Raw genomic sequence first — 20,161 nt, 5'->3', positions numbered from 1 at the left:
AGGAGGACTACTTGAGCCAAGGTGTTTGAGACCAGCATGGGCAACAAAGTGAGATCCTATGTCTAAAAACATTAAAATAAAATTAGCCAGGCATGGTGGTACACAGCTGAAGTCCCAGCTACTCAGGAGGTTGAGGTGGGAGAAGTGCTAGAGCCTGGGAGGTCAAAGCTGCAGTGAACCATGATCACACCACTGTACTCCAGCCTGAGCAACAAAGTGAGCCCCCGTCTCAAATACTACTACTACTACTACTACTACTACTACTACTACTACTACTACTACCACCACCACTACTACTACTACTACTACCACTACTACTACTACTACTACTACTACTACTACTACTACTACTAACAAAAGAACAAAAACCTTGATTTTTCAGGCCCCACTCCCAAAGCAAAGGATCCTGAAACATTTTTTGTTTCCTTTCTTTAAAACAAAAAACCCAAACAGGTGTTTCTGATACAATATAACTAAAAACAGGCTTTAAAAAGTGACTTCACCATCCCAAGGAGTATCAAGGTGACTAAAGCTCCCCAGAACATACTTTTCTAAAAAACACTGTACTATAATCTAAACGGACAGAAATGGAAGAAAACATACAGTTGAGGAAAACATAGGACAGATTTCCTCTAAATAAGGATTAATGACTAATAATTAAAACTTAAGGATGCATTGAAGGTTCACAATTAACAGACTACCAAAAATACTCTAAATGGACAAGGAAAAAAAAAATACCAAACACATTTTATTCATTTTGAGATAATGCATGACTGCCTTAAGATAAACAAATAAAATCCTGTATTTTAAGTTCCTTAAAAACAGACTGTGTTTAACACATGTATCACCCATAGTGCTCTGCACCATTAAATGCTTAATATCAGAAAGTATGATACAGTGGGAAGACTTCAAGCTATCAAAGGACTTAGGGCAGAGGTGTCCAATCTTTTGGCTTCCCTGGGCCACACTGGAAGAAGAAGAATTATCTTGGGCCACCCATAAAATACACTAATGATAGCCTGATGAGCTTAAAGAAAAAACTGCCAAAAAAAAAAAAAAAAAAAAAAAAACTCATCATGTTTTAAGAAAGTTTATGAATTTGTGTTGGACCGCATTCAAAGCTGTCCTGGGCCGCAAGTTAGACCAGCTTGACTTAGGGCTTCACCTCGCTGCTTTCATTCAACAGGTGTGGTCCCTTATACAAGTCATTTAATGTTCCTACCTCTTGTTACTGATGTGTGAAATCACAGTATTGAGTCATCTTCTATGTAACAGTTCTCACTGCAGGAGACTAGGCTGGTTAAAAATCCACTTGTGTATATATGCCCAAAATAAAGAAAACTGAATAATTTGTTAGAAGTTCAGATTCCTGGGGCCCAATTCCAGAGATGCTCTTTCATTAGCCCTCAGAGCTGGGGAAGGCCTGCAGGACCTCTTAATTCTGGGTTTGAGAATCACAGCAGGGGTTACACTGAACAATTTCTAAGGTTTATACTGGCTTTGAAATTCCTCTAATCTATGAATATTTGTGAGAGAAAATGAAACAGAGAGAGAAAAAGGCAATTTTCATCATCTCCTAATCCCCAGAAAAAGCTATTTTTACATTAGGTAAATTTAACAACACAAGATTTTTATTTTCTACTTTGTTGCTGAAATGACAAATAAAGCTTACCAAAACATAAAATCCTTCTACAGCTTTCAAGTTTCTAAAATGATAAGAAAACAGTTTACAAAAACAAGCCACCTGACTTCTGAAAAGATCAGTAACACTGAATAATCTCTAAGAAAAAAAAAAAGAAGACAAATGACTAATATAAAAAATGAAATAGGGGTCATCACTACTCATCCAACAGACATTAAAATGATAATAAAAGTATATTATGATAAGCACAGAATAACTATATGGCCATAAATTGACAACTTACATAAAATGGGCAAAACCACAAACTACCAAAACTGACTAAAGAAGAAACAGAAAATCTATATAGATCTATAATAAGTAAAAAGTCAAATTAAAAAACCTCCCCCAAAAACACCAGGTCCAGATCAGTTCACTGATAAATTCTACCGAACATTTAGGAAAGAAATTATATCAATCTCTCTCATCACTCCCAGAAAACAGAAGCAGAGATAATACTTCCTAACTCATTCTATGAGGTCAGCATCACCCTAATCCTAAAGCAGAAAAAGATATTACAAGAAAGGAAAATGACAGACGAATAGCTCTCATGAACATACATGTAAAAATTCTCAACAAAATATTATTATAGCAAGCTGAATCCAACATATAAAAATTATACGCCAAGACCAAGTGGGATTTGTTCAGCATTTTTAATTAATTTAATCCAATACATCAACTAAAGAAGAAAAATCACATGAGCATATCAATAGATGCAGAAAAAACATTTGACAAAATCTAACCCTCTTTCACGATAAAACTCTCAGCAAACTAAGAATAGAAAATTTCTTCAACTTGATAAAGAACTTTTACAGAAAACCTACAGTTAATATCACAATTGTAAAAACTAGATGCTTTCCTACTAAGATCAGGAACAAGGCAAGGATGTTCCTTCTCACCACTTCTATTCAACATCATCCTGGAAGTCCTGGCTAATGCAATAAGACAAGAAAAGGAAATAAAAAGTTTACAGATTAGGAAGAAATGAACCTGTCTTTGCCTATAGATGACAAGACTGTCTATGTAGAAAATTCCAAAGAATTGACTAAAAAAATTCCTGGAACTAATTAGAGAGTACACTAAGGCTGCAGCATACAAAGTTAATATACAAAAGTCAATTGCTTTCCTACAGACCAAAAATGAACACTCAGTATTTGAAATTAAGGAACAATACCATTTACATTAGAACAACAACAAAAAATGACACTTAAGTATCAATCTAACAAAACATGCAGAGGATCTGTATGAGGAAAATCACAAAAGTCTGATGAAGGAAATTTAAAAATGCAGAGATATTCCATGTTCATGGATAGGAAGACATAATTATGTCAATTCTTCTCAAATGTGATATAGATTCAACAATGTCTCAATGAAAATCCCAGTAAGTTATTTTGTTACAATGATGAATTGTTCATATAGAAAGACAAGAGCCCCAAAGAGCCAATACGAGAACAAAGAAGAAAGAAGGCAGAGGACTTAGGTTCAAAGCAACTGGTGCTAAAAAAAAAAAAAAGAAAAAAGGCAGAGGACTGACGCTACTTTACTTTAAGACTTACTCTGAAGCTATTATAAACAGCATGAATTTAAGAAAAGAGTGGACAAGTAGATCAATGGAACAGAATAGACAGCCCAGATATAGATCCACACAAATATAGTTTTTGACAAAAGATCTTTGACAAAGGAGCAAAGGCAATTCAACGGGGTGGGGGGAGTGGGGAGTCTTTTCAACAATGAGTGCTAAAACGGTGACATCCCATATGAAAAAAATGAATCTAGATATAGACCTTACACCCTTCACAAAAATTAATTCAAAACAGATCACAGATCTACATATAAAATGCAGTCTACAAAACTTGTAGAAAATAACACTGGAGAAAATCTCAGGGACCTTGGGTTTGATGATGGGCTTTTAGAAATAATACCAAACACGTAATTCATGAAAGCAAAAAAATTGTTAAGCTGGACTTCATTAAAATTAAGAACTTTTACTCTATGAAAGACACTGTTAGGGAATGAAAAGACAAGGCACAGAGAGGAAGAAAATATGCAAAACACATATCTCTATAGGACATATATCTAAAATATACAAAGAACACTTAAAACTCAACAATAAAACAATCCAATAAAGAAATGGGCAAAAGGTCTGAATAGATACTACACTAAAGATGATATATAAATAATGTCAATCAAATGAAAAGGTGATCAACATCCTGTATCATCAGGGAACGGCAAATGACAACAGTGACATAACACCTCGCACCTAGTAAAATGGCTAAAATCCAAAAACTGACAAAACCAAATGATAGTAAGGATGCAGGGCAACAGAAACTCATTTACTGTCAGTGGGAATGCAAAACAGTATGGCCACTTTGGAAGGCAGTTTGGCAATTTCTTATAAAACTAAACATATTTAGAGCAATTGTGCTCCTAAGTATATACCCAATTGAGCTGAAAACTCACAGCCACACAAAAACCTACACACAAATGTTTAGAGCAGTTTTATTTATAGCTGTGAAACTAGAGGCAATCAAGATGCCTTTTAATAGGTGAATGGATAAACTGTGATATAGCCATATAATAAAACATTGTTCAATGATAAAAAGAAATGAGCTATCAAGCAACAAGAAGACATGAGAGAATCTGAAAAGGTTATGTGTTATATAATTCCAACTATATGACATTCTGGGAAAGGCAAAACTAAAGAGACAACAAAAAGATCAGTGGTTGCCTGGGATTTGGAAGAATGTACCAGTGAAGTTCGGGGAGTTTTTAGAGTGATGAAACTATTCTGTAGGATACTGTAATCATGGATCCATAATGTTATGCATTTTTCAAAATCCGTAAAACCGTGCAATACAAAGAGCAAACTGTAACTATGAACTTTAATTAATAATAACATCATCAGCTGTAACAAATGTACTAATACAAGATATTAATAGTAGCAGAAAGTGTGTAGGGATAGCATATGAAAATTTTGCTATTGGCTTTTTTGTAAATCTAAAATCGTTCCTTAAAATATGGTTTGTTTTTTAAAAAGCCTAAAATCTTATTTTTCCTTGAGATGCAAATTCATATTTCACCAACTCAAATTACTAGTTTACTAATTATCTGGGTCTAAAACTTCTCAATAATTAAGGTAGAAACAAATAAAAACCTTCAGTACTGGCCCTCTTACAGATCCCTATTAACTATGGAAGGATATAAAACTAATTCCTTGTAATAATTTACAGCTTCCAAAGACTATTAAAATTATTTGATTACAACGGAAAAACGCTTACTCTATGACAGTCAGTGAAAAAAGCGAAAGCCACAAACACATACATGCATACACAGAGTATAATGCTTTTTTTAAAAAAAGGGAAGAAAATACAACATTTATCTGGGTTAATTATCTTTGGGAGACAGAATTATTAATTTTTTTCTGCAATTAACATTTTACTTTTCATTATAATCAGAGCATGAAAATCAGCTTCCCAAAAAAAAAAAAATAGCTTATTTTCTTAGTTTCTATCAGAGAAACAGGAGACTCTGTTTTTTTTTTTTTTGAGATGAGTCTCGCTGTCACCCAGGCTGGAGTACAATGGCACGATCTTGGCTCACTGAAACCTCCACCTCCCAGGTTCAAGCAATGCTTCCGCCTCAGCCTCCCAAGTAGCTGGAATTACAGGCGTGCACCACCACAGTCAGCTAATTTTTGTATTTTTTGTAGAGACAGAGTTTCACCATCTTGGCCAGGCTGGTCTTGAACCCCTGACCTTGTGACCCACCCACCTCGGCCTCCCAAAGTGCTGGGATTTCAGGCGTGAGCCACCATGCCCCACTGCAACAGGAGATTTTTTTTTTTTTTTGAGACAGTGTCTCGCTGTGTCTCCCAGACTGGAGAGCAGTGGTGCAATCTCGGCTCACTGCAAGCTCCGCCTCCCCGGTTCACGCCATTCTCCTGCCTCAGCCTCCCGGGTAGCTGGGACTACAGGCGCCCACAACCACGCCCAGCTAATTTTTTGTATTTTTAGTAGAGATGGGGTTTCACCATGTTAGCCAGGATGGTCTCGATCTCCTGACCTTGTGATCCACCTGCCTCGGCCTCCCAAAGTGCTGGGATTACAGGCGTGAGCCACCACGCTCGGCCAAAACAGGAGATTCTTAAGCCAGTAATAAGAAAACTTTTTCAAACAAAGTCCAATTTTGTGGGTGGTGGAGGGGCAGGGAGGTGGCTTTACTCAACTCCATGGAGGGAGGATTGTGTATTTACTACAACTTTATTTTCTTAATAAGAACAATGTTAGTGAGAAAACAATTCTTTTAATACTAAATGATCTTATTTATAAAGCAACATCATCATCATACAGGCTGCCTTTTCATTCTCTCATCCTTTACATTACTTATTACCTACTTTGGCCTCCTCTAAAACCGTGAAAGGTACAGTAACCTTTTTTTTGTTAACATACAGAAAAAATAAAGCCCACTTGACTGAGGTCCTACGTAGTCCAATTTCATTGAAAGCAAATCTTATTTTTTGTCAGGCACAGTGCTTAGTTGGAAGCTTAGAAATCAATAACTGCCACACACCCTTTCCCAATTTGGGCCTCTCTTTATTCAAACTGTGGAATTATTTTCAAAGATAGGTTGGACTCGCAGCAAACCAGTATACCAACAGGCACTAGAATGGGTTCTCTAGCTCTACTCAGTTAATCCCTAAAACCGAAAGGTCCTGGCTGATCCTCCTATTCTGTGTTCTTCTAGTGTATGCGTGCACACATGCATGCATGTGTTTGAAGGGAAGCACTTTATGAACAGCTTGTATTGTTGCCTTAGTGGTTCTCCCTCCAATGTCTTTGATTTATAAAGCTCAAAAGGCTCTTTTCAAAGTTGAATCTTAGGCTTTCCCAAAAGCTAAAATTCACTCCCTTTCAATAGAGCTTTTCACTACTCTAGGCAATACAGTAAAATATGAAGTGCGTGCTTGTATTACTCTCATGGTTCCCTTTTCTTCAAGTTTCTCCCTTTGTCTAGCACCTCTTCTCCGACCCATTCATAGTGCTCTTCCATTCATTAATCCTCTGCCAGGCCAAATGAGAAGAGCGCATCATCACAGTTACATACATCTACCTTTTCTATCAGCAGGCAACCTGCCTCTACCCTGCAATTTATCCATTGAAAAAAAAAAAAAAAGAATCCATTATTGACTCTATTACCAACCCCCTCTGAATGGTAATTAATTTCTATGTCTAAAGTGTAGAAATATTTGCAACTTGTAATGCTGAACCATGACTGAGAAGCAGTATAAAATAGTTAAACAGGCACACTCTGGAGCCAGATGGCGTGGATTGGAATTCTGACTCTTCTACTTGCTAGCTGCATCACCCTGGGCTCTTTAATGTTAGGTTTAAAACGGGAGAAATATATTAGCTGTCTAAGAAGGCTCCTTTGAGCAGTAATTGGCTTAGTATACAAAAAATGTATGCAAACCGTAACAGGATGTAAATACAGAAGTCAGTAAATGTTATTTTACTATCTCTTACCCATAACTGTGGAAGGAAAGGTTTAGACTTCTTTAAAATGTTCAAGAAATAAACATATGAGAAAATATTTTTATAGGTAGACAGTCCATGGAATTATGTTACTGGGTAAGATGGGAAGGCAAATTTCCTTTAGTCCTTTAAGGTAGGGGAAACAAGATGCTGTAAGGTACTCTCAGGGGAGTGTGGCATCCTTGGAGAATCATTTATGGAGATGTTAGTTGCTAGGTGAATATGCTGAAGGCCTATCTTTGGTAACTCCTCCTAACACAATCAGTCCTGCTGAGTTACCTCAGAGTATCTTCTTTGGGAAGCCCCATAGGAGGGTTCAAAATGCTTGAAGGCCAAGGACCATGTACCCTTTATGACCAATCCTGCTTTTATATTTTGTAATTACACCATGCCTAAAATATGTACCACTGTACATTAAATTTACCTTATTATAGTGCCTTTATTCTCTCCCTGATTTCTTTAACCGTGGTCTTTAATGTATTGCATTGTATTTTACTCTAAGTCACTGCAAATCCCGTTTTACTCTAAGTCACTGCAAATCCCGTTTTCTTTTCTTTTTTTTTTTGAAAAGTGGACATAAATAAATGCACATAGCCTGAAGGGGCGTTCTCCTTTAAACTCAGGCTTCTCTTTCATTTATCTCAGACTATCCAGTTATTAGTTTGCTTTTCACACAATGTCTGGCATTACCTTCTTTTTTCCCCTGTAGAGACAAGGTCTCACTATGTTGTCCAAGCCAGTCTCCAACTTCTGGGCTTAAGTGATTCTCCCACGCTGGCCTCCCAAAGTGCTGGGATTACAGGTGTGAGCCACTGTGCCCGGCCTCCTTTCATATCTATTATCTTCTGGGTTTGGAGGCTTCTCCTCCTTCCTGGATTAGTACCTACCCAGACACAACCCTACCATTTCAGCCCCAGTGTCCACACTCACAGCTTTGCCCAAGAATAGGACATGGTTGCAGCTAGTGCACAATCTGAGGAGAAAGGAATATCCTTAGAGCTAGCTGACCTGAATGTGGGTTGCCCTCAGGGGCTGGCCTTGCTCCCTGTCCCTGTCTAATCACCTGAAATTTAGATCCAGCTTCACCTGTAATGTGTTCTCCACAAATCTGACACAATCTGCTTCTGTACCCATGGCATTGTTTTACCAGTCCTTATTTAGTTGAATGTGTGATGTCATCTCACAGAATTTATGCCTAATTTCTTAATACACACCCAATAGTATTTTTTTTTTTTTTTACAAGAAAACGATGTTCCTGGAATACATCCTTTTTACCAAGAAGTCTTACTGTATAAACAAAACAATGCTCTTCATTTGTTCTGAATCTTTCCTAACTCTTTCCAATCAAAGTATGTTTGCCCTGAAAGAACAGGTCAATTACCATTTTTTGCATAATGCAGAGAATATCAAAAGACATTACATTGCCAAGGATAATGAGACTGAAGTTGGATGTTAGGCCAGCATCTATTTTAACCATGCTGAAAAACCTAGTGGTATACACAGGTCCACTTTATGTTGGTAAGTGTAATTTTTCTCTTTTCCAATGTAGACTTGACAACAGTCAGCTTTATCAGTCTGAGAAGGAGTCAGCTTCAAGTGTACAGAAGTGTACAGCAGTGTCCACAAACAGGCATTTGCCAGGGCTTAAAATCTTGGAAGCAGACACAAATAGTACATTTCAATTTCCTTTGAGTGCATTCCTCTCCCTGCCTGACAGATGATAAGAAGTTATTACTCCACCTATCCTTTCTCCTGAACTCTTCTTTCAGTCAAGACAGTCTACTGTTTTGTGTTTGTAAGACTAAGGGAATGAGATGAGGGAAGTAAACTTTCATTTCAAAATAAGAAATGAGAGTCCTGCTATCAAGAACTATTTAACTGAGTTCAAAACTGGATACAAATTAACTTCAGAATATTTAAGAAACAATGTCAGGCCCGTGTGGTGGCTCACGCCTGTAATCGCAACACTTTGGGAGGCCAAGGTGGGCGAATCACGAGGTCAGGAGTCCAAGACAAGCCCCGGGTGTGGTGGCACGCACCTGTGATCCCAGCTACTCTAGAGGCTGAGGCAGGGGAACTGCTTAAACCCAGGGTGGGGGGCGGGGAATGGTGGAGGTTGTGGTGAGCAGAGATGGTGCCACTGCACTCCAGCCTGGGCAACAGAGGAAGATGCCCTCACGGAGGGGGGCGGTTTGGGGGTGGGAAGAATGTTGAGTTCCTTCATGTTCTACAATTCTGAGATATTTAGTATCAACTGTAAAATGTTAACATATTAAATAAAACCAGTAATCGATCAAATAAAGATACTATTGAAATGTAAACAAAGTTGTTTCCTTAAAAAGTTTGGGTACTGAATTTAATAAAATTATTGAACTCCAAGAGGAATGAAAATTATAACATTTGGGTTGAAGCACTCAAAGTAAATGTGATTTAATAAAAGTAAAACGGAGGTAGCATTTTTTTCTGCATGTGGTACACAATTGAAGAGTTTTACCATCTTAGGTCATCAAAGACTATGCGCCTTCAAGATGTTTCCCACCTGGTAAGGGCAGCTCGATGTGTTATGATTCAGTAAGTTCTGCATAAAGCTGATAAGGGTGACTATGGAGAACTGCTACTGAAAGGGATTGGAAGGAACAAGAATGTTTATCTCACTTTCATAACAGATTGGAGTCCACTCCCAACTCCTTCTTGGCACTTTTTGGCCTAAATTAACAGTCGGTGAATAACAGAACTCACCTTTTAATTTCTAACACAGCAGGTTGCTCAATTTCACTGTACGCACTAATAATTTTAGCCTTATATGTGATTCTGTGTACAATTTTTAGTTCAACAAATACTGATGGCTCGAAAATGCCATCGACTATATGCTTCTAATTTCATTAATTCTTTCACTCATTAATTTATTCAGCAAATATTTAACTGCACATCTAACCACATGCTGTAAGTACCGTACTAGGCAGTGAAATTCAAAGAAAAAAAAGTCCCTTCTCTCAGTAAACTTTGCCCAACAGAGGGCAAACAATCACAACTGAAGGTGAGTCAGTGCCACAATGAAAGTATGCACTAGACACAGGAGAGATGGGGCAAACAGTGCCAAGAACAATGCTGAGAGAAGTCAGGAAAAGGCTCCTAAAGGTAATCCTGGAGGCAAGCTGTATTTTTAATAAGTGAAGAAGTAAAAGGCTATGTGAAGACATAACAAAATAAGGCATAACTCAAAGAGCTACAGACACCTCATTACTAATGTAGCTTAAAGCATGATGGGTTAAAGAAATTAGGAAGGAAAAGTGTATTGAGACTACACTCTGGGACTGTACTAGATAATAAAAATACTAAAGTACCATGAGATGGAGCCCCTGCTCCCGACGAGCTTACAGTGTGGAGGAGGAAAAAGACCCTCAAACAGTTCATTTCAATAAGGTTGGTGTCACAATGGAAGAACACATAGGGAAACATGGCTGGACAGGCACAAAGGAGTGCCTTACATATCACACAAAGAAGTTAAATTTTATCCTACAGTCAACAGTCACTGAAAATTTTGAAATGGATAGTAACTACAGTAGTGGCAGTGGATGATGGTTTGGAAGGTATAAAGACTAGGGCAATAAGGAGGCTTCTGCCAAAGCCCAGGCAAGTATGTGATGAACCTGAACAAGGCTACCTTACTGTGGCAATTTTACAATGTTTTTTTCTAGCCAAGTGAACGGGGATTCTCTCTAATCTATCATTAAAAGAAGAAAAGTAAAAATTTAGAGTGAAATTTTCTGAAACTCCTTAAAGGCATAGCAAAAAGTTACATTAAAAAAATTTTTTTAACTTTCCTTGAAAAAAATCAGTAACACTATGAGTTTAAAATTTAGTACAGATAATCTTAAGTCCAATAAGCAAATTGTGAAATATCAAATTGATGGAAAATTGTACATGCATTTTTAATGAGATACCATATATAAAAATCTGAGAAACTTAAAATATGACTAGAAACGCAGAATACTGTGTGTGCAGTAAGATACTGTATAGTATGCAGTATATACTGACAAGCTAAAAGAAAAAATGAAAGGTAACTTTCTATTATTTTTATTCTGTTTTTTACAATAACAGAATAAAATGAAATGAAAAAAACCAACACAAGAATAATGTTTATTGTAGTCAGTGGGCCTGACCCACATGAGTTACACTAGATTTTTAGTTCTTGGTTTCCTAAAATGGTTTTTACAAACGGTCTTCCTGTCTAACTCCAATATTATCAAAATACAAAATAATTGATACTTTGGCTTAAGAGAGATCCTTAAAATCCTACTATGAATAGTTAGCTCCTTCCTGACTGATAGAGGTAAAGGCAAATTCAAAAAGCTAATGGGACTCAAAGTCAAAGATTACACAGGAGAAAAAAAATAAATAATTTTTGCATGTGTGTTTCTCTAGACTATTTCAGAGAAGAGAAATCTGTGGAAAATGGCTGTACCACCAAAAGACTTTTTAAAGCCATTTTAAAACAATTCAGTCAACAAACACATCATTTATTGATCATCTATAAGCCAAGCACTTTACTCTGAAGACACAAGAGAGAATAAAATATGTAGTTCCTGCCCTCAAGGAGCTCACAGTCTAAAGGGAGAGAAAGAATGGTTACAAATAATTGCAATAAAGTATGGTGAGTCCTCTACCAGAAGTATGTAAAAGATACTATGATAAGCAAAGAAGACAGGTAGAGTGAGAAAAGTCAAGGTGGCTTTCATAAGGGAGTTAAGTCTTTAATGAGCTATAAGAAGGAAAAGAAGACTTCAATAGCATATGCAAGGAAATGTTAAATATGAAAGAAGGTCAATGTGGGTAATTTTTGTAGTCCCTATGGTATACAGAGTGAAGGGAAAAGCAAAAATAAATGAGATTAAAGGAGAAAGCAGGGAACAAATTACAAGGGACCTAATATTCATACTAGAGAATATGACTATTATTGAATTCTAGCAAATCTAAACTGCCAAGACACAACATTACTATATGCACCATAAGAAAGAAAAAAGCTTTATGTTTGAGTCTTAATATTAGAATAGAATACTACAGAATAAAGCTACATTACCAAAGGGCTATGCCCTCAGTGTAAGATTAAAGAAATAAATTAGCTATGCAGAAAGAGAAAGCAAGGAATTTTGTATTTCTCAACTTGCCCTTAGGTAGAAAGGGGAAGCAAAAATTCTTCCCCGAGAACTGAACCTTGAGCAGATCTGCGGCCTAAATTAAAGCTAACACTGTGGTCCAAAAACAAACAAACAAAACAAACGAGCAAAAACTTTAATGTGGTCTCCGGTTGGTAGTATCCCCAAATGCCTGGCAGAAACAAATGAAAATTCTCTTCATAAGAACAAGACTTCAATCCTGAACAGCAGCAATTTAAGATGCAATTTCACTGCAAAGATGAAAACAGTGCATCTTAGAATCAATGAAAAACACTCTATCTTATAGTCAGTCTTAAAGCTGGTCATGTTTCAGAATTACATGGGGAACTCTTTAAAAATACAAATCACCAGACTTCACACCCAGAGATTCTCATACAGGTAGGTTGTCAGACAGGTGGGTACTTCAGGTAGGCGGGATGTTGAGCCTTGGAATCTCTATTTTAATAAGCTATCCAACATTTCCTTTTTACACACCTGACAAGATAACAAGACACTCAAATGTCTGCGGAATCAGCTGAAAAATCCTACTCTAGAAGTTCTTTGTGGAGAGAAACTAGATTAGAAGAGTACAGGGACAGGAGATACAGGACAGTAACTGTAACAGGAGACTGTTAAAAGTCTTCACGCTAGAGGTGGTGATCATTTAAATACTAACAGTGGGAGAAAAGTAAGAGTATTAAGGAGGCAAAACTACACAGAATTCTTTAATAAAAACTATATGAAAGTAAAGGCATTAGATCTAATTCTGAAAAATTCCAGAAGACTAACCCTACTCCTGGGCATTAGAGCCACTGGGCCTTTAAAAGTAAATCTTGGGTGGGCGCGGTGGCTCACACCTGTAATCCCAGCACTTTGGGAGGCCGAGGTAGGCGGATCAACTGAGGTCAGGAGTTTGAGACCAGCCTGGCCAACATGGCAAAACCCCATCTCTACTAAAAATACAAAAATTAGCTGGGTGTGGTGGCACGTGCCTGTGATCCCAACTACTCAGGATGCTGAAGCAGGAGAATTGCTTAAACCCGGAAGGCAGATACTGCAGTGAGCCAAGATCACGCCACTGGACTCCAGCCTGGGTGACAGAGAGACTCTGTCTCAAAAAAAAAAAAAAAAAGGAAAATCTCATCTGGGTATAGTAATCCACCACCTTTTAGCTGTGTAATAAAGTGTAAGTGCTATACAAAACCCTATACTACATAAATATCAAATGTTCCAAATGTTACTTAAAACTCAAAATGATTTCCAAATTCAGATGTAAGCACAGAGGGATTTTATTCTTTAATGTTTAACACTTCTATTAATCAGTGTGTATGAATTTAAAAATCAGAATTTCTTTAGGCAAAAGAAAAGATTTCCACTGGTTGATAAATTTAAAGTACAAACAGAAAACAATGAATTAACAAACTTACGCTGAATATGAATGAACTGTTTTGGCTGTTTAAACTCTCCTTTGTACAAGCGATTGTAATAGTTGACGTTGCTCTCTGCCTCAGGAACAGGAATGACCATGCTCTCTTTTTTTTCTCTAAACACTTGCTGTGCTGAAATTGCTCGCTGTAAATGATGTTCCTGGAAAATGTAAAGTAGGCAACATAAGTTGTTTTGGTAATACTAATCAATGCATAATTTTATATAAAAGTTACTTTGTTTAATAATCACAAAGTGCTTTAAGAATCAATTATAAATAGTTCCTTTGCCAAAGACCTATACATACATTGCCATAATTCTCTCTTAATACTTGTGGCTCATACTGATAACACCTCAGATTATTACAATTTTCGTAAGTAGAAATCTTTTTAAAAAATTAAATATACATTCAGAAACTAGAATATAAAATTTCAATTACAAAAAATTAATGTTTGCTAAATTAATTGAGGTGTTTGTCACCACTACCAGATGAAAGAAAAATTCCAAGTTACAGGAAATAAATTTATATCACAGATTTTAAGTATCTTCTGCATTTATGTACTTCAAACTTTAACAGTGCAAAATTCTGAATAATTCAAAGAAAGATAAAATTACGTTCAACAAATTTTATTACTACCAGGGCAGAAAATATTTTTAAATAAAGGTTAAATGAACAGTTCCTATAACATATATCCAGTTTCTAATCACTTCATTACTTCCGCAACTTACTGAAATTGCCTCCTAAATCGAATTTTCCCCCACAGTGGCCCATTCCCAATAAAGCAGTTTTACTTTTTGGAAGGTAAATCGTGTCATGTCACCCACCCCATAAAGGATTTCTGATCTCCATCCTATTCAGAGTAAAGGTTAAAAATCACTCAATGGCTGGGCGCGGTGGCTCACGCCTGTAATCCCAGCACTTTGGGAGGCCAAGACGGGTGGATCACGAGGTCAGGAGATTGAGATCATTCCAGCTAACACGGTGACACCCCGCCTCTAGTAAAAATACAAAAAAATTAGCTGGGTGTAGTGGCGGGCGCCTGTAGTCCCAGCTACTCGGGAGGCTGAGGCAGGAGAACGGCGTGAATCCAGAAGGCGGAACTTGCAGAGAGCCGAGATCGCGCCACTGGACTCCAGTATGGGTAACTGAGCGAGACTCCGACTCAAAAAAAAAAAAAAAAAAAAAAAAAATTCACTCAATGACCTACGAGACTCTGCATCTCTCTTATCTCATTTCCGACCTCTCTCCTCTACAATCTTTAATTCTAGCCACACTGATGTTGCTGTTTCTATATATCCAAATGGTCTGCTTTCAAAATTGCTTCCAGTCTTATCTCAGCAGAGAGGCCTTCCGTGACTTTTTTTTTTTAAATCTAAAAGAGTACTCCTCCTCTAGCACTCCTTCCCTGTTTTACTTTCCTCCATACCTTTTCTGTTTTACTTTCCTCCATACCACTATGCAACATCTAACAGAGTAAAGATCTCATTTGTTTACTGCCCATCTCCCCCTAGCATAAAGTAAGTTCCAAGAAGACAATCATTTTTGCTTGCTTTGTTAATTTCTTATCCCTACTGCCTAGTACAATGGCCAAAATATAGAAGCTGCTTAATATACATTAACTGAATGAATAAATGAAATCTTTACTGGATTCCTACTACATGTCAGGCTATGCAAAATACACCTAAAGAAACTGAGGCATAAGGATATTTCACAAGTTTTTGAAGGTCAAACAGCTCTAAGTAACAAAACAGAAATACAATCCAGGATATACATATATATGCAAAGCCAAATTCTTAATCCTAAGATATTACACCATTTTTTTGGAAGTTCTATAAAGTCCAAGAAATTAGAAGTTATTAATTCCATTCAAGCCTTTAGGGTATGTGAAATGTTATTATACAAAAGGAATTAGTGCAGTGATCCAAAAAGAAAAGTTTCATTCAGTAAGACATAAATAAAATTAAACTGAAGGTCCATTCTATGTAAAATACACAGATTAGTTTGATTATAACCAGTACTTTTAAAGGAAGGTAAGATGATAGAGGGGGATAGATATCAAACAATGAGAAAAGAATTACATTAATTTCATGATCTTCTGCCAGTAATTACTGTTAAAGAAAGCAGAGAGACAGAGATATAAAAACAAATGGGAAAGAAAAGAAATACAATATGAGGAAGTGGGCCAACAAGTTTCTATGCCACAGACAAGTGAACAGTAAGCCAGGGCAGCTACTGGGACTCCTACAATAAGCATCAAGTTTTGTCAGATCCAATCAAGTCATACCTGCTTTTCCCCAAATAATCATCTATACTACATCACAGTCAGTATCTCTTTGGCATTTTGTCAGACTAAGTTAAATCAAGAAAGCACAAGCATATTTAAGAAAAATGTCGTGAAATTTAGCTAAGGAACAGAAGTCTAGGAATAACTAAGTAAACTTAAAAAGAAGGAGAAAATATAGCATGAGAACAGAGACCTGCCTACTAGAAATCACAAAATATTATAAAGCCACATTTTCTACTCCTTTTTAAGCTCACTAAGTGCCACTCTAGTGAACACACAAATAATAATGAAGCGAAACAGCCTTATTGCTGAGGCGGAGAAAGTTTCAGTGGTCTGGATAGAAAATCAAACCAGCCACAACATTCCCATAAGCCAAAGCCTAATCCAGGGCAAGGCACTAACTCTCTTCAATTCTATGAAGGCTAAGAGAGGTGAAAAAGCTACAGGAAAAAAGTTAGAAGATGGTAGAGACTGGCTCATGAGATTGAAGGCAAAAATCCATCTCCATAACATAAAAGCGCAAGGTGAGACAGCAAGTGCTGATGGAGAAGCATCAGCAAGTGATCCAGAAGATCTAGTCATGATCAGTGATGAAGGTGGCTACAGTGAACAATAGATTTTCAGTGTAGGTGAAACAGCTTTCTACTGGAAGAAGCTGCCATCTAGGACTTTTATAGCTAGAGAGGAAAAGTCAATGCCTGGTTTCAAAGCTTCAAAGAACAGACTGACTCTCTTGTTAGGGGCTAATCAGCTGGTGATGTTAACTGCAGCCAATGCTCACTTACCATTCCAAAAATCCTAAGGCCCTCATGAATATGGTAAATCTACTCTGCCTGTGCTCTACAGGTTTACTAAATATTCTAAGCTAACTTAGATTATTTAAGTTATTTTATTACTTAATTACTAAATATTCTAAGCTAACTTAGATTATTTAAGTTATTTTATTACTTAATTACTAAATATTCTAAGCTAACTTAGAACATTTCAGTTATTTTTTCCCCCGAGCAGTAGCTTCCATAGCAGTAGCTCGGGGGAAAAAAAATACATATATTTTTAAAAATACAACTACTCAACAATGTATACGGTCACCCAAGAAGTCTGATGGCGATGAACAAGGAGATTAATGCTATTTTCATGCCTGCTAAGACAACATTCATTCTGCAGTCCATGGATAAAAAGTAATTTTGACTTCCAAGTTTTTATTTAAGAAATACATTTTGTAAGGCAATAGCTGCCATAGATAGTGATTCCTCTGATGGATCTGAGCAAAGTAAACTGAAAACCTTCTGAAAAGGATTCACTACTCTAGATGTCATTAAGAAGATTCATAATTCATAGAAAGAGGTCAAAATGCCCACATTAATAGGAGTTTGAAAGGAGGGAATTCTAATCCTCATGGATGACTTTGAGGAGTTCAAGACTTCAGTAAAGGAAGTAACTGAAGATGTAGTGGAAATGGCAAGAAAACTAGAATTAGAAGTGGAGCCTGCTTAGAATATGTGACTGAATTGTAGCAAATTCATAAAACTTGAACAGATGAAGAGTTGTTTCTTACTGATGAGCAAAGAAGTGGTTTCTTGAGATGGAATTTACTGCAGGTGAAGATGCTGTGAACATTGTTGAACTGACAACAAAGGATTCGAACATTATGCAAAGTTGATAAGCAGCAGCAGGGTTTGAGAATGCAATTTTGAAAAAAGTTCCACTGTGGGTAAAATGTTATCAAACAGCATCACATGCTACAATAAATTCTTTCATGAAAGAGTCAACTGATGCAGCAAACTTCACTATTGTCTTACTATAAGAAACTTCCACAGCCACCTAACCTTTAGCAAACATTACCCTGATCAGTCTAGCCATTAACATCAAGGCAAGACCCTCCAACAGTAAAAAGATTGTGAATAACTGAAAGCTCAGATGACTGTTAGCAAGCATTTTTTAGCAATGAGGCATTTTAAAATTAAGGAATGTATATATTTTAGACAGTGCTAGTGCATACGTAAATAGACCACAGTATAGTATAAGCATAACTTTTATATGCACTGTGAAACCAAAATATTCATGTAACTTGCTTTGTTGTGACACTTGCTTTATTGTGGTGGCCTGGAACCAAACCTACAATATCTGTATATATCTAAACATGTTAAGTAAAACCACAGACAGAAGAAAACAAAGAGAAATATCTTTCTGCTATAAGAGCAGAGAACTTCTTCAGAAGTACGAACAATAAAGCAAAAATAAATAAATAAATAAATCTATTACATTAAAATTAAAAATTTTTGTTCAATAAAGGACACCATGGACAAAGTTAATAAATTTATGACAAAATGGTATGTTATTTTAAATGTCTGAAATCTATAAATGATTACTATCTAGAACATATAAGAAACTCCTGCAAATTAACAGGAAAAGTAACCCTAACGGAATGGGTAAAAGATACAAATAGGCAATTTACAGAAGAGAAAACCCAAAAGGCTAACAAGTATGTGAAGAGATGTGCAAATTCATTAATAATCAGAAAAACACAAGTTTAAAAACTTTTATGAAATGATTTATACTGATTAAGCTGGCAAAAATAAAAAACTAAAATAATGCCAAGTGTTGGCAAGGATATGAGGATACAAATTCCTGCATGCATGACTATGGAAGCACAGACTTTCTACCACTCCAGAGAGCAACGTGATTAATTACTCAAACTGAATCTGCATAATCTATGAACCTGCAACTCCTGTCTTGAAATATATAACCCCAAGAAAACCTCACACAGGTATGTAAGTAGGTATATTCACTGAAATGATACCTGCTGTGGAGGAAAATCTGGGGCAATGTGGGTATCTATGAGTGGGAGAGTAGGGAAGTAAAATGTGGTAGATGCTCACCATGAATATTACAAAACAGTTGGTATCAACAGTCCAGATGCATATAAAATGTGATGCAGCTTAGCAGCACTGTTACATGTAGAAGAATGAAGCTGGATCCTCAGCTTTCACCTTATACAAAAACCAACTGATCTGAAACCATAAAAATTCTAGAACATAACATCAGAAAAACTCTTCTAGACACTGGCTTAGGCAAAGAGTTCATGACCAAGAACCCAAACGCAAATGCAACAAAGATAAATCAATGGGACCTAATTAAACTAAAAAGATTCTGCACAGCAAAAGAAATAATCAGCAGGGTAGAGACAACCCACAGAGTAGGAGAAAATATCTGCAAACTATGCATCCAACAAAGAACTAATATTCAGAATCTACAAGGAACTCAAACAAGTCAGCAAGAAAAAAAACAAACAATCCCATCAAAAAGTGGGCAAAGGACAAGAATGGACAATTGTCCAAAGAAGATATACAAATGGCCAACAAACAATGAAAAAATGCTCAACATCACTAATCGTCAGGGAAATGCAAATCAAAACTGCAATGAGATACCACCTTACTCTGCAAGAATGGCCGTTAATTTAAAAATTAAAAAGTAATGATGTTGGTGTAGATGTGGTAAAAACGAACACTTTTACACTGCTGGTGGGAATGTAAACTAGTACAACCTCTATGGAAAAACAGTATGGAGATTCGTTAAAGAACTAAAATTAGATCTGATCCAGTAATCCCACTACTAGGTATCTACCCAAAGGAAAAGAAGTCATTATATGAAACTTGCACACGTTTATAGCAGTACAATTCCCAATTGCAAAAATATGAAACCAGCCTAAATGCTCATCAACTAAGGAGTGAATGTGATGTATATATACCATGGAATACTACTCAGGCATAAAAAGGAATGAAATAATCACATTCGCAGAAACCTGGATGGAGCTGAAGACCATTATTCTAAATGAAGTAACTCAGGAATGGAAAACCAAACATCACATGTTATTATTTATAAGTGGGAGCTAAGCTATGAGGACACAAAGGCATAAGAATGATATAATGGGCCAGGTGTGGTGGCTCACAGCTGTAATCCCAGCACTTTGGGAGGCTGAGGCGGGCAGATCACCAGGTCAGGAGATCGAGACAATCCTGGCTAACACGGTGAAACTCCATCTCTACTAAAATTACAAAAATTAGCCGGCAGTGTTGGTGCATGCCT

The 20,161-nt window shown here is 36.7% G+C and overlaps 1 protein-coding gene across 2 annotated transcripts in view; it reads right to left on the bottom strand.

The window, feature by feature from the left end:
• EPC2 (enhancer of polycomb homolog 2) overlaps nt 1-20,161 on the bottom strand; it is a 143,803-nt gene that overhangs the window by 87,133 nt on the left and 36,509 nt on the right. For both annotated transcript variants that reach the window (XM_025405473.1, XM_025405475.1), the window contains one exon: nt 13,793-13,952. In XM_025405473.1, the coding sequence (XP_025261258.1) occupies nt 13,793-13,952 (160 nt within the window). The remainder of the gene's footprint in view (nt 1-13,792; nt 13,953-20,161) is intronic.

The sequence above is a fragment of the Theropithecus gelada genome, chromosome 12, assembly GCF_003255815.1.
Source record: "Theropithecus gelada isolate Dixy chromosome 12, Tgel_1.0, whole genome shotgun sequence".
Taxonomy (NCBI): Eukaryota; Metazoa; Chordata; class Mammalia; order Primates; family Cercopithecidae; genus Theropithecus; species Theropithecus gelada.
This window is presented reverse-complemented; position numbering and strand designations above follow the sequence as displayed.